Source organism: Odocoileus virginianus, chromosome 18, assembly GCF_023699985.2.
Source record: "Odocoileus virginianus isolate 20LAN1187 ecotype Illinois chromosome 18, Ovbor_1.2, whole genome shotgun sequence".
Lineage (NCBI taxonomy): Eukaryota > Metazoa > Chordata > Mammalia > Artiodactyla > Cervidae > Odocoileus > Odocoileus virginianus.
In genome coordinates this window covers 45,710,050-45,733,294 of record NC_069691.1, presented here as the reverse complement: position 1 = coordinate 45,733,294, position 23,245 = coordinate 45,710,050, and the positions used below count along the sequence as shown (strand labels likewise).

The following is a 23,245-nucleotide window of genomic DNA, read 5'->3' as shown; positions in this document are numbered from 1 at the left end:
CAATTTGTTTAAAAACAGAAGTCAAGAAGTAGCAGAGATTTATATTTAGATCTGTGTCCTCCAGAATCTTGCAGTCTTCCCAAATACCACATTGCCTCAACTTAAAGAATATAATATGTATTTTAAGCACTTAATGAGAAGGGGACGGTTTTTAAATGAAACTTTTAATAAAATTTTAACAAAAAGTTAATACCAATCACTCTGTTTGTTTTGGACAAATAGAATTTGTTAGTTGATCATCTTCTAGAGCCTGGAAATTGCCCTCTAGATGTTTCACAATCTTGTTGCCATTATAGGAAAAACTGAATAATAACAAGAATCCCCATCCATTGCTTACCCATCACGTACCTGGCAGAGAAGAAAATAGTCATTTGCTTTGCATGGTTTTCTGTGTCATTATTAATACTTCCTGAAACAGTAAGACTTATATTTGTGGTTATGAAACTATGTAAACTTCTGCCACATATTCAAATCTGTTTTTGTTAAATTTACTTACTGGAGGTTTAGATTGCATCATACAGTGTGCAAGAAGTGACCAAGTGAAGGGTGTGAATAAATGCTCAGCGCGCAGTCTCTTGGAGGTTGGCCTCATTGATTATAAAGTCAGAATTCAGTTTAGCTTAGTTAATTTTAGGATTTAGTTTCCTTTGTAGTTGTAGTTTGTCACAGCTTATCACAAAAACTCCCACTTAAAAATCAACCTGATGCTGCCTGCTGAAAGAAATATTTAGACTGTTGGCTGCTTTAAAACCTATTCTAGGTATTTTTCCTGGGTCTAATTTTGTTTGGGGCCGATTAAACATATTCTAGTTTTATGTAGTTATCACAAAATCCTGCAGCCCTGCAGCCCAGGGCATGTTTCCGTTGACCCAGCTCTCCTCTCTGAATCTGCACGGAAAACACATCAGCAGTTGTTAGTGCAAGAGAGTGGTTAGCAGGCGCGATCTTTCTTCTCCATTCACTCTCCAGATCTTCAAAGCATACGTTCCTGATGCTTCAGATTTTCCAAAAATGCTTTAGTAGTAAATAACATTCCAGTTGCGAACCTTATTCCTTTTTATACACTAAAATATCAGATAAATATTTTTCTGAATATTTATTGCTTATTGGTGTGCGCACTGTTTTCATTCTTCATTCATCATTCTTAACAATCCTGTGTCCTTGTGCTATATCCATAGTTGGCCAGGTTTGTATGGTTAAGTGGTGTTGATGTTTGAGAACTTTCTTCTTAAGATGATGATATAAGAAACTAGAATTTTAAATGTTATTCTTCAGCCTGTAAATGCTTCAAAATGTCCACTTGTATATAGTCTAGGTCATTGCTATCTTAGGTCTACCTCTTGCTAAATATGGCATTTCACAGATGCAGAAATACGGCCCAGATTGAAAGGGACTGGGATGTGATCAACAAAAAGCAGCTGTTAGGGGCATAGTCAGGACTGGAACCTGTGTCTCTGACTCAGAGTTGGAATTACCTGGGTTAAAGACAGCCTTCCTTTTTCTTCAGGTGAAAATACTTCAAGCCACTGGGTTGCCACAGCATCTGTCCCACTTCGTGTTCTGCAAATACGATTTCTGGGATCAACAGGAGCCAGTCATCGTTGCTCCTGAGGTGGACACCTCATCTTCTCCCATCAGCAAGGAGCCTCAGTGCATGGTTGTCTTTGATCACTGCAATGTGAGTGTGTTTTCCAGACCTGGTCAGCGTTTAATTACTCAAGTCAAAGCAACATAAAAATAACCCATATTTTATTGAGTAATTTGGTACCTGTGTATGTCTTGGATCAGTTTGTTAGAGTGGTGAGAAAGAGAAAATGTTAGTCGCTAAGTTGTCTCCGACTCTTTGTGACCCCATGGACTATATAGCCCATCAGGCTCCTCTGTCCATAGAGTTCTACAGGTCAGAATACTGGAGTGGGTTGCCATATCCTTCTCCAGAGGATCTTCCCGACCCGGGGACTGAACCCAGGTTTCCTGCATTGCAGGCAAATTTTTTACTTTCTGAGCCACAAGGGAAGCCCTTGGAGTCAAAGACTAAAGTGTCATCAGTGCACGGTATGTAGACCTTAAACTCACACAACGCTGTGTGTCAGTTACATCTCAGTAACACAGTCCATGGGGTTGCAAAAGAGTTGGACATGACTCAGCGGCTGAACACAGTCACAACAGCTGGGGAAGACCCAACTATAGTGTCAGTGCACGTAACTCCTCCACCATCAGAAGTTAACTTCTGTGTGACTGTGTATGTGTATATGGTACCCTTCTCCAAAAAAAAAAAATCCGTGTTTTGTGTGAGTTACTGGAGAAAGTGCCATCTGGGAAGGTTCAGGAAACTATTGTTTTAGAGAAAGTGAAGGTAGAAGAGTGAGACAAGAGCAAACATTTCAGGGCCCCCAACTTCTGTTCTGCAGTTTGCTGATGTTTCCCATAGCTCTGTTTGAGGACAGTGTTGTTTTTTTTTTAAATGGAGGAAGCCAGTTCACAGGTCATTTTGCCCACGGCTAGTAACTAGCAGAGCTGAGACTGTCAGATTCTAGATTCTCGTTTTCTACTTTATCTCACTTGAGCTATCTCTTTATTTTCCAACGAGAGATGTGTCTTTCTAATCTATTTAGCACATCAAAAGTCTTTCTGTTTTAAAGATTGAGAAAGAGGAGAGTCTATGACTTTTAAAAATAAATTATTTAAAAACTTAATCCTAATTATTACTAGAGACGGTTTCATATGTATCTTACAAAGATGGACAGATTTTTAAAAATTAGTTGATTTTTTTGCACAATGATAGTCACTCTTTCTTACTATCAGAGATCATTAACTTCCTAAAAACTAGGAAAAATTGTCCTACACACTACACTGCTGCCTTACTAGATATAATAACTTTTATATTAAGACATTGTAGATCAGTGTTGTCATTCTTCATATAATTATTTATGCTTTCAGAATATTGCTTTCAAAGTAGAATACAGTGCTGGTCTTTCACAGTAGATTTTTCAAGAAAAGTTTTCTTCTTAAAAAAAAAAAAAAAAGATTAAAAAAAAAAAAAGTTGTAGTGAAAATTAAGGACCTTGGGCCATCTGAGCATTCTTTATGGGCATTGGATGACAGTTTTGTGCTACAAGTAAAACATTCTCTTCTATTTCTCTTCTCCATGATGAAGTGAGGATATGATGTGAGGTGTATAATCAGGTCACTGGAAGGTGTTTCTTCTTTGCTTATTTCCTTTTAGGAATTTTCTGTTAGCGTCACTGAAGACTTTATTGAGCATCTTTCAGAAGGGGCATTGGCAATCGAAGTCTACGGCCATAAGATGAATGATCCTCGGAAAAACCCAGCCCTGTGGGATTTGGGGATTATCCAAGCCAAAACACGCAGTCTTCGGGACAGGTGAATTTGAGATATCCGTCCATCTGCTACCATTTGTAATTTTTTAAAAACTGCTAGAGATTAATATTGCCATTTATAAAGATTACCACTTCCTGAATGTTTATCAATATTCCAAGGATAGATGATGTTATGTTCATAGTATTAATAGCACAGTTAAAATTCCTTAGAGGAGTGAACTTTTGAAGAGTGATGGGAAAAAGTTAAGAAATAGATAGTAAGAATAAAGAGTAAAATGAATTTTTGGAGAATATGTTGCTTATTATTATGAAATAACTTCTAGTTAATCAACTGTGGAGAAGATGAATCAGGATATTCTCTGGAATTCAGAATTTCTTATTTTTATCTTTAGCTCAGAGTTCTTTTCACCTTGCATCAATCATGAAAGGAGGAAGGCTTACTTGTTGACCAATATTTGAAACAGAAGAGTTCAAAGGAAAAGACTGAAAGAGCATATATTTGTACTGCCTCTAATTATAGATGAGAACCAGATATTCTTCCTTCTTTTTAAAAGGTTTAGCAAATACTAAATTAGACCCAGAGATTTTTTTCTTTCTTGACTCTCTTACTGACCTCAGCAGAGGTACTTGTCAAGCCACTAAAGCATACAGTGCTACCCCTGTCAGTGAAAAGATCACCACTGCGAATTGCTTCTGTACTTCTGATAACAATGCTTAAATTTTTGAATAACCACACTGATATAGTTTGTAATTATCACACCTTTATGAATGACATAAAGGCATCATCTTTTTGTTCTGATACTGTTTGTTGAACTTTACTTTCAATCACATTTGCTAGGATGTACTTGTGTAATCCTCATTGAACTACAGAGGACTCTAATAATAACAGAGTTATTCTGTTTGGAGGTCATTTTCCTTGTTCATTCTCATGTGTAGGGTCCTAAGTTGCTTGTATTGAAATAGAAATGTATGATTTTCCAAGAACCTCAACTGTGTCCTAGGTGGAGCGAAGTCACCAGGAAAGTGGAGTTTTGGGTTCAAATCTTGGAGCAGAATGAGAGTGGTGAGCACTGCCCCGTAGAGGTGGTTCCTGCAAAGGACGTGCCGACAGGCGGGATCTTCCAACTCCGGCAGGTAATGAGACTGCGAACGCTAGCATGGAATTCTCTGGTGCCATAAAGGTTAATATTGGATTCCTTCCAGTGGAAACATCCGTGATGATGAAACCTAGATTGGCCAAGATCATTTCTTCTGCTAAAGTCGTCTCTCACCTCATGTGTATTTTCTTTCATTTAAAAAAAAATGCTATCTGTAGTATTTAAAACCAACTTCTGTTAAGTTGAAGTAAGAAAAAGATAAGCTTTAAAGTGACTTAGAATTGAATTATTGGAAGTAAAACAAACATATCAAGCAGCATTAGAGCATTTATAAAGACGTGGAGAGGCCGTGATACGGCAGAAAGAACAAGCACTGTGGAGTCTGATATGCCAGGGTTCGGTTCCAGCTGTCCCATGGCCTCGCTCTGTATCTGTGAGCAAGTTCATCACCTTCTGGAATCTTGCCTCAGGTGTGATGTGGAGGGGATGATAACACTAGCCTTGGAGGGTTAGTGTGAGGATTAGAAACTCTGTATATGGAGCCCATTGCTACAGACGGGGGAGATGAGAAGTAGGGAGGCCTAAAGCCCACCAGCTCTCTGCTTCTTCATAGACATCAATAGGGTGTCGTGTAATTCAGTTCCTTTTGGACCCTAACCCACCCAGAGTGAGCATCACACCACAGGTTTAAGGGCTCAGACTGAAGCACCCGACCGCCTTCACTTCAGATGCCAGCTGGGGCCCCAGGTCACCACCTTTCTGTCTGACTTGGCTGTAATCAGGGGTCCCTGTGACTCAGGTGGCCTAAGTTGCTGGTGTGTGTGTGTGTGCTCAGTCGTGTCTGACTCTTGGCAATCCCATAGACTGTAGCCTGCCAGGCTCCTCTGTCCATGGGATTCTCCAATCAAGAATACTGGAGTGCATTGCCACTTCCTTCTCCAGGGGATCTTCCCCACCCAGGGATCGAACTCGTGTCTCTTACATTGCAGGCAGATTCTTTACTGAGACACCGGGAAAGCCCTAACAATGGACATGTGAAATCAGGGCAGCTAGGTAGATATGAATACCTGCCAGCAAGAAACCAGTATAGCAAAGACGTGTGTGAAAACTGTCACTTAACTCCAGACAGATGCAATCTATAGTATCTGTGCTGCAAATTAAAGATGAGAGAGAACATCTTAATAGAATTTACATTTAAGACTTACAAACACTTTTTTTTGCTATTCTTTACATGAAGTCAATGTTAAGGAGGTTATTATATCCTATGATAGTTTCCATACTTTAAGACAATAGTAAAATATTAGAATGGCTCAAGAAAATATTGAAATCATTCAAAGCAAAATATAAGGTTAAAGGCAAAAGAAAGTTTGCTTAAGTATTTCAGTTTCTGAATGTCTTGGGAGGAGGAAAATGATAAACACTTGTTTTCTGACCCTACTAAATGACTTGTAGCACATTCATTCACGTATGGACAAGGCACTAAAAGCAAAAAGAAATTAGTTTAAATTATAGTGTGAGATATATACATAAAATAGGATTCAGAAAGGCATGAAGAACATCTTTTCCTGAACATCTGTTGAAACTATATATCTTCTTTGGATGCCATAGAGATTCATCTCCTGGAAGGCAAGATCAGATACTTTTCTGTGGTTTGGTATAAATTGAATATTTAAGTGTTTGTCATACTTCTGGCAGCCTTTATTGAAAGTGATCAAAGGTATTTTGAATTTATCAGAAAAGGCTTTTTGAAGGATGTGTGTCTTGACTTGGATGGTGAAAGAATCATACCAAGCTGGAAAGGTCTTCATATATAAATGGCAGAAATAGAGGGTGGATTAGGCACATTTGTGTAGAAAGTAATATATTGAAAGACCTGGAAAGCAGTAACAGAAGGAGTTATATAGGCTTGTGGGTTTCCCTGGTGGCTCAGTGGTAAAGATTCTGCCTGCCAGTGCAGGAGACGTGGGTTCAATCCCTGGGTTGGGAAGATCCCCTGGAGGAGGAAATGGCAACCTATTCTCTTTGCCTGGGAAATCCCATGGACAGAGAAGCCTGGCAGGCTATAGTCCATGGAGTCACAAAAGAGTTGGACAGTTGTTGGTGATTAAACAACAGCAATAGAGACTTGTGGCAGCTGCTTAATTCATGGAGGGCCTTGGATGGTAGGCGTATTAGAATTTAATATTTTGGGTTGGCCCAAAAGGTTCGTTCAGGGTTTTCTATAACATGGTATGGAAAAACTCGAACATTTTGGCCAACCCAATATTTCAAAGTTGGAACCTACTGCTCTTGAATAGGAACGTTCAGAGGAGAGCTTAGGAGATTAACCATACACATTTGCTAGTTTTGTAGTTAAAAAATGGTGAAATAGCAGCAGTTACAAGAAATTCAATAGGTTACATATTCTGTTCAAAGCTTTTCTATGGAACATTAAGCCATTCCTGGATCTTTCCCCCCATTGTTCCCTCTCCTTTTCCTGTATCCTTCCCCAAAGTGTAGATACCCTTCACATTGGGGTACACATTCAGAACAGATCACTTTCTGTCTCAGCAAAGTGAAAACAAAAGGTAGCCAATTGAAATGACTAAACTATTATAGACAATTAAAATGTTTTTTGAGTTACTTTCTTCACAAAATATCTGGTACATAGTCCTTGGAAAATATTAAATCAAAGACATCTGCAACCCATCTCTTTAAATCTAGCTTGATAGGATCAATCACTGCCTAAGTTGATTTTCCTGATGATGCAAAACTCTTGGGAATTAAAATCCAATGGAAGAGGGGAAGAGTGACTCAAAATTACATATTCTGATTCTGTTTTTCAAATTCTATTTGACATTCCTAAAATTTATAAGCCAGCTTTGAAGTCAGTGATTGGGGGTACTGGGAACTTTCTTTTAAAATGCTACTTCATTGTAAATGTTCAAAATCATGTAGTATTTATTGTGAAAATGTGCTTAAAGAAGGAACACTGTCTTTCTGATCAGTTGTTTATTTTGCAACTTGGTTTAAAATTATTTTACTTGGGCATTAGAACAGTGAATTCAGGATAATATAATTGTTCTTATTAGGCTGATTACTTACTTCTTAAAGTGGATCTTTATATTACTGAGTTTGGTAATCAGCTTTTTTTTTATTTTTTATTTTTTCCATTTACTTTTATTAGTTGGAGGCTAATTACTCTACATCATTACAGTAGTTTTTGTTATACATTGAAATGAATTAGCCATGGATTTACTTGTATTCCCCATCCCAGTCCCCCCTCCCACCTCCCTCTCCACCCGATCCCTCTGGGTCTTCCCAGTGCACCAGGCCCGAGCACTTGTCTCATGTACCCAGCCTGGGCTGGTGATCTGTTTCACCCTAGATGATATACATGTTTCAATGCTGTTCTCTTGAAACATCCCACCCTCGCCTTTTTAAAAAAGAAGTCTAGTTAACATCTGCCACCATACTCTAACTTATATATCATCTATGTTTTTCTATAGCAATATTTTAATGTTTACAGTATATATTTCACTAATATATTATAGATAGTTTATATTTCATTAATATACTAGAGCTTGTGTTATGAGTATTGTACATTTAATTTACACCTAATTTTTTGTTATTCTTCATTGTGCTGTAAGATTCTTTATGTGCATGTATGATTATTAAAACAGATTCCTAGAAAGTTGAATAGCTGAGTCAAATGAAACTTATTTTTTAAGGCAAACTGCCCTGCAGAAAGCTTTACCAATTTACCAAGGATGTGTGTCTTGACGTGGACGGTGAAAGAATCATACCAAGCTGGAAAGGTTCTTCATATCTAAATGGCAGAAATAGAGATAGAGGGTGGATTAGGCACATTTGTGTAGAAAGTAATATATCGAAAGACCTGGAAAGCAATTTATATTCCCTTTACCAATTTATATTCCCACCCACAGTGTATGTAATTGCCTTTTTCATAAACTTTGGGCAATATTATAAATTGCCTTTCTAAACAATAATTACTAGTTTAGAGAAAGTAAAGGTATTTCATGCTTATTTTAATTATTTAACATTTTATATTATTTTGCTTATTAGTAAATTGAACATTTTGTATTATCTAGCATTTTGCATTTCCTTGGTTAGAATGTTTTCTTTTAATGTTTTTTTTTGTTCGAAAAATATATAAACTATAGATTTGTTCTTGATTAGTTTTTTAATTTGTATTTTACTACTAAATGTGTAAGATTCAGTACCTTGAAAGCTAAATGCTTTTCTCAACATTCGCCTGTAGGGGTCTCTCTAAACCCAAATTTTGGAGCTCAGACCGATTTTAAGAAACTTAAAATTGTGTGTGGTGCAGGGGCAGTCCCGACGAGTCCAGGTGGAAGTGAAGTCTGTGCAGGAATCGGGGACTCTGCCGCTGATGGAGGAGCGTATCCTGTCGGTCGGCATCGGGTGTGTGAAAGTCAGGGCGCCACGGTCACCGAAGACCCACGAGACCGTCCATGTGAGTCTCGGGACAGAGCCAGCCAGGCCAGAGTCTTCTGGAACCTGTCAGAAAACTGCCTTTCATGAACAGTTCTTTTCAGTATTTTGTTTCCTTTGATATCTCTTTTTCTTTTCGTCCTCTTTTTTAAAACCTGTATTGCATTTGCATAGAATCACTGCCCCAGACTGTTGGTTGTCCCTGGTCCATGGCAAGCTGAGGGTTAAAACATCTCCACCTCCAGGAACTCCTCATGCCTGCTAGTCATTAACCCCCTCCCCCCCATCACCCACATGTCCCCGGAAACCCCCTACTGGCTTATGAAGACTCTTTGCCAGCAGGTGTTTGATTTCCCCTGGGGAGTAGGACTATAAACCCAGCAGGAAAAGTATTGTACTAGCTCCTGAAAAGGTCAGATGAGTGTTCTTCACTTTCCTGTGAGAAGCTTGAGGTTTCACTCCAACTCCCTTGCTGGTGGGAGATGAAAAGGCATATTCATAAAATTAGAAAATATAAACTATGGAGCTAGATTTGTGTTGTTTAGTATAGCCTGGTTCTTTGATAAATGTTGGTTTCGGCTCTGCATAATATATTTTTCCTTTTAGGAGGAAGAGGAGGACATGGACAGCTACCAGGTAACGAACCACGGGTTAACCTCATCAAATTAGCTTGATTAAAGTACTCAATTACAGGTTCTCGAGTCTTGCCATCCTGTTGCTTAATAATTACACAATTAGTTTTGATTCAAGTATTGCTTTTTCTCAAGTTTTGAAACAGAGTCGAGAACCACCATTTGTGACTGTTTCTCATTTTCCAAACCTGGGGCTTCCCATCCAGGTCCTTACAGACCCATTTCTTCAGATCCTTTTTCTGTTTGCCCGAAAGAGTGGTCTCAGACTGGGCTCCAGTCAAGCCACACCCTTAGGTGTCTTCCATACTTTAAGCCAGGTCCCCTTTTCCCATTTCTTGGAGTCATACAGATTTTCTTTCGTTTTCTCCTCCGCTTCATTCCCTACTCTCCTGCAATATTTTGTTTATGTCTGATAAGTTTTATTTTGCCAGTCTGGTTAGTCATCATCTAGAACTGTCAGAGCTCTTTGGATCCTGAATATGTCATCCAGTGTCGTCACCCTCATGATTTGGCCTCATTCTAATTGGATAAACATGTCTGCCTTCCTATAAGTCACTGATAAAAGCCTAGCATCAGAGAGGGTTAAATAGAGTCCTGTGGCACGGCCGAACAGACTTCTTTTAAGCTGATGTTACTCCATGAATCACTGTCCTTTGGATGTGATATTTCATTCGTCCGTAATTTCTCCCAAGTAGATCCATTGCATATTTCTCCATCTTGTCCACAAGAATGTCAGGAGTTATTTGGTTAAGTGCCTTAGTGAAACCCAGATACGCCGAGTCTGCTCAGCATTCCCCTGATCTACCCGTCTCGTAACTTTATTACAGAAGGAAATGAGGTAAGAAGGGCGCGTAGTCAGGTGTTGACTGGTAGTTTTTAGTCTGTTGATAACACACTCCCCTCCAGAATCCCACAGAAACAAGGAGAGAAGCGTTTACGTGATATACAGAGACTGGTGGAACATGTTGAAGACTGTAGTTAAGAAATTTGAAAAGTTGTTTTGATGGTTCTAAAGGAAATAAATGTGAGGATTGTCAAGTAGATTCGTGGTTTTTGTGGGATCTTAGTTCCCCAACCAGGGCTCGAACGTGCACTCCCTCCTTTGGAAGGTGGAATCTGAACCACCAGACCACTGGGAAGTCCCAGTACTTGTGACTTTTATCAGCAGAGAGACCTTGTAGCTCTGCTGTACAGCGGCTTGAAGTTCTGTTCTGTCCTTTGAGCCAACGGGAATGAAACTGGTTCTGGATACCAGAGAAGGCCCTTTCAGGAATGGTCTTACCATAGGACACTAATGCTTTAATTTCTGAAAGTTTCTGTTCTTAAGTATGGCTGAAGTCAACTAATAGTGATGACAAAAATGTTAGGGTGTGGTACTTTACATGTTTGAAGCCTATTAGAGTAAGCTAAGATAGAGTTTCACATGTACTGTCTTGACGACATATTTACTCTAAGTTCCTCTGTTTACTTGCAGGATCGGGATTTAGAGAGACTCCGTAGAAAATGGCTAAATGCATTAACAAAACGTCAGGAGTATTTAGATCAACAACTGCAAAAGCTTGTCAGTAAACCTGGTACGAAAAGCAACCGGAACGTTTCCCTTTCCCCATATCAGAGTGTGGTTAATCCCTTGTTGGCCATCACAGAAAGGAAAGGTAGACGAACTCATCCATCATGGGAACCTCGAGGGCACAGGAATGGTGCTGATTTCTGTCACATCCTTTCAGTTCCAATGACGTCTTTGCATAGGTCTGCCTTCCCCCTCAGTGACGAGGGATCAGAGCATGTGCAGTAAGCACTGTCCCACACACAGAACACAAGAGGCAAGCCTTTCTTGGTTTCTGGTCCAGAAGCCCTCGAACCTTCTGACTCTCAAGATCATTTCTCTTCTGTTCCTTTGTGGCCTTTGATGAACTGAAGGTGGCCTCTCAGTGAGCACACGCCAGCCCTGCTAGCCGATAGTCTGTATTTTATCATGAACTTTTCATCAGGAATTGGGGAAGTCATAAGTTGCTGGTGAACCCTCATCAGCCAGTACCTAGCATATACAGAGCATATGCAGGAGGAGGAAGTGGACTACCTGTGTTTGATCTTGGTTCTAATGTTCTAGATAAAACAGAGGATGATGCCGACCGTGAAGCTCAGCTCCTAGAGATGAGGCTGACTCTGACGGAGGAGAGGAACGCAGTCATGGTCCCCTCGGCCGGCAGCGGGATTCCAGGGGCCCCAGCAGAATGGTATGGGTGCAGCCATCTGTCTTCCAAAGTTCTCTGTGCTCCCAGGCCTGCCCACCTCCGCTGTGGATGTTGCCTGTGCTTTGATGAATGGATGAGTCATACTATATGGAAAAAAATTGTCTGAATTAGAGAAAGTGTTAAATTATTTTCATGAGTTGAAATAACTGTGCCCTAAAACTGTGTTTTATTAAGTAATATTGTTATTGGCCCAAGTAATTAAGATTTCTGAGAATCTAAATCAATATTTAGTGCCATCGCACTTAGCATTTAGTTAATATGTTAATTACTTGGGTCATTCCCTTAAAAGACGATTCACTCCTAATAAAATTGCGTCTCCAGGAGTTTTTGATTTTGGTGCTGGCCTAAACTTAACTGTCAGCAGATGTTCTGTGCCACTTTATAGAAATTAAAAATATCGAATTAAGCCACATGGGGCTCTTAGATATATAACTTTGTAAGAAGGTACGTTGAAACAAGGGAGCTTCACCTTCAGTTTTAAGCAGGTACATGTGTCTCCTGGGCTCTGGTATCAGAGTGTATGATAATCTACATGAGAGCACCGGAGAAAAGCAGCAGTGGTGATCGTCAGGGCTTGGTGGCATATCTGATGTGAAATTATAGCAAACCCAGTACCCAGCGTTATTACTGATTGACCTCTAATAGCTCTTAATATATGAAAGCTGAGATACAAAGCATTGGGTTGGCCAAAAAGTTACTTTGGGTTTGTTATAACACCTTACGAAAACCCAAACAAACTTTTTGGCCAAGCCAATACATGCCACTGAGAAAGGCTGCTTTGTTTGAGATTCTGTTGTTCATTATGTTTTAGGACCCCAGTTCCTGGGATGGAAACACACATTCCTGTCATATTCCTTGACTTAAATGGTAAGTGAGGAAGACCCTTCTGCAGGCTTTGCTCTGAAAACTTAGTGTCAGAGTAACAGCTGTTGTTGTTTAGTCACTAAGTTAATGTCCAACTCTTTAGCGACCCCATGGACTGCAGCCCACCAGGCTCCTCTGTCCATGGGATTTCCCAGGCCAGAATAGTGGAGTGGTTTGCCATTTCCTTCTGCAGGGAATCTTGCCAACCCAGGGATTGAATCCATGTCTCCTGCATTGGCAGGCAGATTCTTTACCACTGAGCCTCTTGGGAAGCCCAAGTAACATTTAGATTCTGACCAGGTATGCAGATAGGCAGTTCTGCAGGCCTGAGGTTCAGGTCCACTTTATGTGTGCAAAAAGACTCTAATACCTCAACAGAGAATGAATTTCCTGTAAGCGTAATGTTTTTATAACAGTGATAGGTATGTTTCATTGTGATGTGTTCTCACATTTCATTCTCCAGCCCATATTGCCCTGTGTGCTGTATTCTCTCTTCAATTTAGGATGGTAGTAATGTTTTCCTGCACTTAATTCTCAGGAAGAGACTTCCCTCCGGAAATGACTAATAACTAGTGATGCTCGTGTAGCGTGTTTTCTTTTGTCTGGCGTCGTCTTAGCATTACCTGATGGATTTGTCACTTTTTCTGTGAGTTCTTGTGCCATCCATCCATGCATCGCTCTCCCCTACCCCGCACCTTTTAAAAATTACCCTCATTTTTTTCACCCTCGTGAAATATTTTGGATATGGCTATATTTTACATATATTCTGTCTGAGGAGAGAAACTGAAAATGAAAAGGTAGATTAAAGAGGTAAAAATAATTTAAAAGTCAGCATTTAAATGCCCAAGACATCTGCAGAATCGTGTATTAAAATGAACTGTCCTAAACAGACAAGCGTGGATGCGCTCCTAGTTCTCTTTCGCCCTGAGAGTGTGTTTTGGCATCTGTACTATTTGGCTTGGACTTACCTGGCGACTCAGCAGTAAAGAACCCACCTGCCAGTATGGAAACCCAGGTTCGATCCCTGGGTCGGGACGATCTCCTAGAGGAGGAAATGTCAACCCACTCCAGTGTTCTTCCCTTGAAAACCCCATGGACAGGTGAAGTTGGCGGGCTGCAGTCCATGGGGTCACAGGGCCTGGTGGCTTAGCAGCTGAGCCACAGGCACCATTTGGCTTACTTGGATGTGTGGGCGACTTGTATATTCACAAAGAGTCAGAGAGGAAGCCACTTCCGCTGTCTGTCTGCCCATCGGGGTTTTAAGGTCTTGCCACGGCACTCTACCCTGCATTGTTCTCTCGAGCCTTGGAGAATGAAGGCAACTCTGTCCTGTCCTTATATTAGGTTCCTAGATGGGTGAGGGGTGTGTATGTGTGTGCAGGAGGGCTGGAAAGTGGAAAAGAATAAGCTTAAAGATGACCTGGCAGTATGGATATTCCAAGACAGGAGCAGCACCCTGCTGAGCCTTATGTCTATTCTTTGTCCACGAAGCCCACGTCCTGGAAAAGAGACTTTCGATGCTCATCCCCAAGCTTAGATGGATGGGGAATTGGGAGGGCCAGGCTTGGACATGAGTAATCAGAGGACCACAGGGCAACCATTCCGTTTCTAGCTCATGTAGCCAATAGATTTGTTTTGTTAAATTTACCTGTCAGATAATTAGAAATCACTCTCATTGTCATGTCTTCAGTGCACTGAAAGACCAGGGAATTGGGGCTATAATCCTATCCTTAACATTTATGGGTTGACCTTGAGTAACCTCTTGGGTTTCTTGGCTTCGATCGCCTTCCATGCAAAATAAGGCACGGAAGCAGGTGATTGGATTGAGATGATTTCTTGCGGCGTCTCCCATCTCTGAGATGTGTGAACTGTTTAATGGTCATCCTCTGTGTCATGTAAGATTTCAGAGCCAAAAGCAAATGAAATTTGAGGCAGGAGGATTCTGCTACTAAGCACATTGAAATGTAGCTGGTAGGGGTTATCCTTTAAAGTGATCTCTGTATTTAATGGAACTTCTCTGCTTTTAGCTGATGATTTCAGCTCTCAGGATAATCTCGATGACCCCGAAGCCAGTGGATGGGATGCTACCCTCGCTGGGGAAGAGGAGGACGAGTTCTTTGAGCTGCAGATCGTGAAACAGCATGACGGAGAGGTAAATGAAGTGTAACTCGGGAAGACTGGGTGAAAAGTAGTTCCTTCAACCTTTCCACAGGCCTTTGGGAACAGTCAGCAAAGTTATCATTTCAGTGCCTCCATTTCTCAAGAAATATAAATGAAAATCTTAATTGTGATTTCTGCAAAGAACGGAATCAGTTCCAGAAGGAAAGGACCAATCAGATTATGCCCATTCACTGTTGTATGGCTCTTCCTGGTAAAGGATCTCTGTTAGTATTAGCAGTTCAGATCAGCAGTGGTCCACTCTTTGGGGAAATGCTCCTAATGTACATGAAGGTAAAACAGCATGATATTTGGCACTGACTTTGAAATGTTTTAGTAAAGACTTCTGAATAAGGGGGAAAAGGAATAGATGAAGCCAGATGAAAATGTTTCAGTCTGAGTGATGGATATACACTGGGGGCTTAATTTCTAATTTTGAATATATTGGAAAAATGATGAAAGATTTTAAGGAAGGAAAGCCAGTGCAATACTCAGAAGGACATACCAACACTTCGTGTTATTCAAAGATGCAAAGCTTAAACTGGGGTATATTCTGTAAAAACAGTAAAAACATTCTGTAAAACAGTGGGCCTGCATCCTTCTTTAAGAAGCCAGTGTCAGAATGGCAAAGAAAGGCTGGGAACCATCCTAGATGAAAGTGAACTGAAAGGACAGGACAGCTGAATGTAGTTTGAGATCCCACATCAGAAGTGTTGAAACATCTGAGGATGGACCCTGTATTGTACAATAGTGTTCAGGTGTTACATTTCCTGAATATGATCATTGCTCTGTGGTTAAGTCAGAGGAGGTCCTTGCTCTTAAAAGATCCTTGCTGGGACTTCCCTGATGGTCCAGTGGTTCAGATCTTGCCTTCCAATGCAAAGGGTGGAGGTTTGATCCCTGGTCATGGACCTAAGATCCCACATGCCTCGGGGCCAAAAATCCAAAACATCGAACAGATGTAATGTTGTAACAAATTCAATAAAGTCTTTAAACTTGGCCCACATCAAAAAATCTTAAAAAAAACAAAAAAGATACTTGCTGAAGTGTTCAAGGATAAAGAGTTACATGTCTGTAACTTACTCCAAAGTAATTTAGCAAAAAAAAACACCCCAAAACAACAGCAATACTGAATGTGTATGTGTGAGAAAGAGGAAAAAAGGGAAGATGTTCACAGTTGATGAATCTGTATGGGAGAAACACAGGAGTTCATTGTACTAAATTTACAGCTTTCCATTTGAGTATTTTTCAAAGTAAATACATTTTCACTGCCAACCAGGAACATCCTGCTCTGTACCCGCCCAGGTAGGTACCTGAGGCCACATCCCCAGGTTCCGTGGTCTCCCAGGTCATGCTGCAGGCAGCACTGCCCTCGTGACTGGTCTGTTCCCCTTCGGCCGAGCCAAGACGTTTCCTTGTGAGGTTCTGTGTTTTAGGAGGAGGAGGTGACTCCGTCCTTTCCATCTTCTCTGCAGGTGAAAGCGGAAGCCTCCTGGGACTCAGCCGTGCATGGCTGCCCTCAGCTGAGTAAAGGCACCCCCATGGACGAGCGGGTGTTTCTCATCGTGCGGGTGACTGTCCAGCTCAGCCATCCAGCCGACATGCAGTTGGTATTGCGCAAGCGCATTTGTGTTAATGTTCACGGCCGGCAGGTGGGTCACTGATGCTCACTGAGGAAGCGACTTTGGGTCTGACGTAAGGGCGGGGCAGTGGAAGGATCGCTCTGGCCTCTGACCCCCGGGCTCTGTGGTGCTCTGAGCTTTTCTCCGCCAGGCGACTGTGGCTGTCCCGTGCCCGTGTTTGCTTCAGTCCCGGAGCCCGTCAGCCTGACTGCCTCCTAGATGGCACTGCATTGTTACCCTGAATCTATGACCCCACAGTCACAGCTCAGCCCTTCGTGTGGGTGCCATAGAGCCCTGTCAAGGCGAAGTTCACTGTTTTGTCTTTGACCTTCCATCTGGGTCTGACGAAATGAGAAGCTCACTGCCGACGAGCTGTTGTCTGTGCTCCTCACCCTTGGTTTTCCACGCTTTCCTTTCTTTTCTGCTGGTTCATGTATTTGGAGAGAGTCCTCTGCAGAGCTTTGGGGTGGAAAGATGAATGAGAAATAGCCTGCACCCTTAAAGAGCCCGTGTCCACTGACCCGTGAGTGTGTAAACGGGCCTGTCTTCTGTGGTGGTGGCATGGCGGTGCAGGTGCTCGCCAGGGCAGAGGTGCTGGAGTAGTCGGGGAGGGCTTCGGAGAGGAGGGGACTTGGAGCCGCTCCGCTGCGGACGGGAGCGGTTGGCAGGCAGAGAAGGACTGGTTGGCTGCTCCCCAGAGAGGGGGAAATACACATGCAGAGATGGTGAGGGAGGAAAGGGCGTGGCAGGCTTGGGGACCACGAGAAGCATAGTCTGATGGTCAGAGTGTTCTGTAGAGGCCGTGACCATGCCTGTACACACAGTTGCAGAGAGATTATGAAGGACCTGGTGCCATATGAACCGGTTCAGTAGAAAACTTCTAGATAAGAATAGAAACCACTTCCCTTATTGGTTTTGCAAAGATAGGATTTGAGAGGTTGAGTCTAGGGATTCTTCTCAATATACTGGCTAAAACCAGACAGATGAAAGTAAATCTTCTCATTTAGAAGAGTACAGTCATGGTTGACAGAGTCCTAGATGTAATCTCTACCCCTAAAAATTAATCTTTAGTTCTAAATGTCACACTGATATCAATCTTTGAATGAAGACGGGCCGTAATGCTGTTAAAATTCAGCTCTTCGGCTTGGCACTCCAGCATCAGTACATATAGGTCATGGGGTAGCTGCCGATGTACGTGGTATGTCTCCCATTCACTCTTTTCTGAGAAGTCTTTGAGGAATTGGAAAAAGACATGTTGCTTTTGGGGAGCATTTTGAAGAGTTATTTGCCATTTCAGAACTAGGGGTTCTGGCTGCCAGGTGCTGAGACTGACCTGGTTCAACCACCAGTCCCCCCCAGAAATTTTAATAGAAAGGAGTGTTGTGAACTCACCAAGTTTCTTCTGTTTTTTTTGTTTTTGTTTTTCTAATTAAGTTTTAAAATTTGTAGATGTGAGAAGTTGCTGCACTCCCCCCTGGTTAAAATGATTTGATATCAAACTGAAATTCAGGTGGTTCATTAACTAACATTTGCTTTTCTGTAGCGAGAGCAAGACTTCCTCTTGACCCTAATATATGCAAGTTAGCTTCAGTAATTCTGTACAATTGGTAGATGCCGGGGGATGGGGTGGGGAGTGGGGATGAGGACTTAGTGTTTAATGGGGACAGAGTCTCAGCTTAGGAAGATGAAAAATTCGGGAGATGGATGATGGTAAGAGTTGTGCAACAATGTAAATATGGCACAGTGGCACTGAACTGTGCAGTTAAATATGGTTAAAATGGCACATTTTATGTAACTTTTACCACATTTAAAAAACATTAAAAAAAATAATTTCATACAAATAGAAAACAGAAAAGTAAGATAATGGCGGCCCCCTCACCTCCTCCCGCCACCCATTAAAAGAAAACAAACTGTAACTGTACTTTGACCAGTGTAATTGGTGATGGTTCAGCCTTGGAAGGCTGGAGTCAAGTGTGAAGGGATGAAATATATGCATTCTAAGAGGCTCTTGCATTCTTAGACACTAACAATTTTTTAAAAATTAACTAAAGATCACTAAATTGTCATTAAGTTTGTGAAAATACATACCTCTGAGACCAAACAGCCTTTTCCCTGTTATGTTTGGGTTTTTTGTGTTATGTTAAAAACCTATATCCTACTTTGCTTTTGCATGGGGAAAAAGGTTCAGTGTTGGTTTAATATCCTTTCTCCTTCTTATCTTTATTCACCAATTGTATTCTGCCCTCATCCCTGCTCTCTTCAACCTCTACAGGATGTTCAGTCTTAGCAGCATCTTCAAATGAGTCATCTATGCATTAATTCAACAGTTCAATTCTTAAGCGTGCAGAGAGCGCAGTCAGCATAAACAGTGACCATGCACTCTTAAATCATTCTCCGTAACGACCCTGCTTTGGTCAAGAATTTAATGCCTGAACTTGTCAATATTCATAGTGCAAGATGTCCATTGTGCTGGGGAAAAAAAGATTAAAGAGTCACCAGCCTTTCTTTACATTTTAGTTGGAAGGTCATTTTATTGTGTAGAAGTCAACAGTCTTATTTCTGTAGCTCTTTTAAAGCAGAGTTGAACCAGATGCCTGCCGTGGTTCCAGAGTTTAGGATCTGCACTTTCATGTATGGGTCTGGCACATGGCAAGCTTCATATAAATGGGTTTGTTTGGGGCACTGGGAACACGGTGTGAAACCTACATGCAGTGATTTGGGTTTTGACTTAAATTGCAGATAATGTTTGTTTCCTTTTTGGCTAGAGTGAATAAGGTGTCTTTTATGCTGCCTCTTTGTTAATGAAAACTCAAGTTTTTGAGATGGGAAGCCATATCTTCTATTTTGTTTTTCTCTAGGGTTTTGCTCAGAGTCTTCTCAAAAAGATGTCACATCGAAGTTCTATTCCAGGCTGTGGAGTGACTTTTGAAATTGTCTCCAATATTCCAGAGGTGAAGGATCATATGAAATTTGAATTTACTAAGAATAAACATGTAAAAAGAGCTAACTCCCTGAAAAGTCACGTACCTAAGAAATACCTATCAAATGAAAATGTGTGTATACAAAAATGCTATAGGCTTGTAGAGGAATTTTGTAATGGTAACTTGATTCATACTAAAATGTGTGTGCATATGTAATACTTCTGTGGACTTAAAGGTTCTGGTTTTAGTCTTTTGTTAAAGAGGAGTCTTTTGAAAAGCAAATCAGCACCATTTTACCCACAGAAGAGGATATAACCCTTAAAGGGAGACAGCACAGCATAATACAGAGTTCCAGGGTATCATATTGGAATCAGACAGAAATCTTGTTTCTGTCACCTCTTAGTAAAGTGAACTTGGGTAAGTTACTTTGAGCCTAAGTTTTTTCGTTTATCAAACTGGGTTAGTAATACCTCCTATACAGAGTTGTTTTTTAAGGATTAAATGAGACAAGATATACAAATTGTATACATGCTAAAGAGTAAATTGTAATTGCTATTATAGTTAGCAATAGTATTACTATTAAATACTAATGGGGTAGCATTAAAAATTTTTTTATTTTTAAATTAATTATTAATTACTATTAAATACTAATAAATAGTATTTATTACTGTTTTTCTTTTTGAGCTAATTGCATAGAAATCAAACAAATGGAGCTGAAAATACCCGTGACAGGCACTTGCTAGAGAATGTAGTTTATATGCTTCCGAATACTTATTCCCTGATTTAGACAGATTTGTTCAGCCGGTTATTGGCACAGCTAGGAACCAGGCCTTCCTTACCAGGCTAGGAGAGGCGAGGGGTCTAAGGAAAGGACTCTGTGACAAAGTGAAGGAGAGTGGTTCCTTCCGCCATGTTGACTACAGAGAATTTGGCAGAGAATGAGGAGGTCTAGGCTGTGCTGCTGTTGGGGGTGGAAAATGGGAATGGGACCCTGGGGCGAGGACTCCCACCTAAACACACTGTCCACCATGCCTTCATACTCTTCATTCAGGGCCTCAGTGTCTGTCGATCGATTCTGTTGAGTATTTGAACAATAGATGGACAGTACATATTGGAAGACAGATCAGGTTTTGGAAGACTGAGAAGATTACACAGTATTTGGGCTTCGTTTTAGAGTTCTTTTATTGCAAAACACTTTTGCTCTCAAATAATGTCAAATAATGGCTAAATTCTTCCCTGGCTCTTCAAAGTATCAGGCTTACAAGGCAGATATTAACTGTTTGACTATTTAATTTTGAACCTGCCGAAACTTTAAAAATTGAACTCCTTTTCGAGTTAGACTAGCTGCAGAATCTTGGGTCTGTAATAGGTTGCTCTGTGTATGCTTGTAGCCAGAGGTTTACTGTTTATTCTCTGTATCTCAATGCTTTCTCTCTTTTTCCAGTTGTTTTAGATCTTAACTCTATAAATAGTTTGAATGCAGTTGAGAAACACAACTGCAATGAACCATCCTTTTCTCCCTTCATCTTTCTTCCCCTCCTTCCTTCTCATTTGCTGTTTTCTTTTTCTCTTTCCCAGGGCTTTTATTCTTCAGGCAACATGGTTTTCAAATGGCAAGAGCGTGCAGTAATCAGCGGAAAGATAAACAGACAGCCTCACGTGATGGGGCTACCTGTTAATAATTCACAAAACGACTAAGTTGGCAGGTGTTAGGGTCACATTATCAATTCCTAATGATAAAAAGGAAAAATGAGACTTAAAGCCTACAGTGTAAGGATTTGTTTTTTATTTCAAAATAAGCTTCTTAAAAGCTGTGTTTCATCATGAAGAAGCCTGGAAAAGTTCTTTATGTTTCATGTTACAGAGGCCATGAGGACTCAGTAGCAAAAAAAAAGTGGTCATAGACCAGAGAGCAACAGGAGATGGTTTTGTCTTTCTTTTTCTTCTTCCCTGTTTTTTTTTTTTTTTTTTGGTTAATAGCAGCTAGAATGCTTTCATTGCTAATGGGGGTATAAAATGATACATTCACTGGCAGTTTATTATCAAGTTAAATAGAATACCCCATCACTCAGTAATTCCACTTATAGGCCCTTACCCAAGAGAAATGAAAACATACATCCATAAAGATTTACGTAAGAATATTCAAAGCTGCTTAATTCAAAACAACCTAAAGCTGGAAACAACCCAGACATCCATCAGCGAAGGAATGGGTAAATAAATTATGGTGTATCCATACTGTGGAGTAGTACTCAGCCGTACACAGTAATGAACTACATGATGACCAAATCTCTGAGTCACTATGTTAAGTGATCAGCCAGATGCAGAAGGGTATCATTCTGTTTTTGTGAACTTCTAAAACAGGAAGAACTAATCTGTGATGAAAGAACTGATCTTTCCTTAGGGGAGGGAAGGAGTTGAACTTTGTGAAGTAATGGAAATGTTTTATATCTTGAGAGGGATGTGGATAACATGGGTAAATACATTTCTTTAAAACTCAGGTATCTTCTCTCTCAGAAAACTAAGATATGTCGGTTCCCATCAGATACCATCAAGTATTCCATGTCCAATGGTGAAAAGAATACTCCCATCAGGAGTCAGGAGACCAAAATTCTAGTCCTGCCTCTCTTGCTAATTATGTGGCCTTCCTTTTTCCTTGTCTGTAAAATGAGGATGGTTCCTAGACCCAAATGAATTACTGTAGAAGACAAAAGTTTTGTGAACTTAAGCTGTCTTCTGAATTTTTCCATATCTTATCTGTTCTAAGGCTTAGGTTAATTTAAAGAAAAATACTCCTGAACTTAGACTGTGTTTTAAAATTGATGCTGTCTTAAAGTTAATTGGCCGAGTTTTTTTTTTTTTTTCCTCCTTAGTAATATATAAAATGATTTTCTCTTAAAGTTCATGGCATCTTAAGATGCAGTGCATTTGGATACACTCAGTTCAGTTCAGTTGAGTCGCTCAGTTGTGTTTGACTCTTTGCGACCCCATGAACTGCAGTACGCCAGGCTTCCCTGTCCATCACCAATTCCCAGAGCTTCCTCAAACTCATGTCCATTGAGTCAGTGATGCTGTCCAACCATCTCATTCTCTGTCGTCCCCTTCTCCTGTCTTCAGTCTTTCCCAGCGTCAGGATCTTCTCCAGTGAATCAGTTCTTCACATCAGTTGTCCAAAGTATTGGAGTTTCAGTTTCAGCATCAGTCCTTCCAATGAATACTCAGGGCTGATTTCCTTTAGGATTGACTTATTTGATTTCCTTGCAGTCCAAAGGACTTTCAAATGAGTCTTCTCCAATACCACAGTTCGAAAGCATCAATTCTTCGGCCCTCAGTTTTCTGTATAGTCCAACTCTCACATCCATACATGATTACTGGAAAAACCATAGCTTTGACTAGACAGACCTTTGTTGGCAAAGTAATGTCTCTGCTTTTTAATATGCTGTCTACGTTGGTCATAGCTTTTCTTCCAAGGAGTAAGCGTCTTTTAATTTCATGGCTGCAGTCACCATCTGCAGTGATTTTGGAGCCCAAAAAAATAAAGTCAGGCACCGTTTCCACTGTTTCCCCATCTATTTGGCATGAAGTGATGGCACCAGATGCCATGATCTTAGTTTTCTGAATGCTGAACTTTAAGCCAAGTTTTTCATTCTCCTCTTTCACTTTCGTCAAGAGGCTCTTTAGTTCTTCTTTGCTTTCTGCCAAAAGGGTGGTGTCATCTGCATATCTGAGGTTATTGATGTTTCTCCTGGCAATCTTGATTCCAGTGGTGCTCCATCCAGCCTGGCTTTTCCTATGATGTACTCTGCATATAAGTGAAACAAGCAGGGTGACAATAGACAGCCTTGACGTACTCCTTTCCCTAATTGGAACCAGTCTGTTGTTCTTTGTCCAGTTCTAACTTTTG

General features: G+C 40.7%; 1 protein-coding gene across 2 annotated transcripts in view; it reads left to right on the top strand.

Annotated features, from left to right (window-relative positions):
* The window catches only part of KIF13B (kinesin family member 13B), a 203,025-nt gene that overhangs the window by 126,457 nt on the left and 53,323 nt on the right, over positions 1-23,245 (top strand). For both annotated transcript variants that reach the window (XM_070480651.1, XM_070480650.1), the window contains exons 22-32: positions 1,508-1,678; positions 3,227-3,384; positions 4,343-4,475; positions 8,769-8,915; positions 9,500-9,529; positions 11,000-11,099; positions 11,636-11,762; positions 12,592-12,647; positions 14,672-14,796; positions 16,277-16,453; positions 19,282-19,374. In XM_070480651.1, coding sequence (XP_070336752.1) covers positions 1,508-1,678; positions 3,227-3,384; positions 4,343-4,475; positions 8,769-8,915; positions 9,500-9,529; positions 11,000-11,099; positions 11,636-11,762; positions 12,592-12,647; positions 14,672-14,796; positions 16,277-16,453; positions 19,282-19,374 — 1,317 coding nt within the window. The remainder of the gene's footprint in view (positions 1-1,507; positions 1,679-3,226; positions 3,385-4,342; positions 4,476-8,768; positions 8,916-9,499; positions 9,530-10,999; positions 11,100-11,635; positions 11,763-12,591; positions 12,648-14,671; positions 14,797-16,276; positions 16,454-19,281; positions 19,375-23,245) is intronic.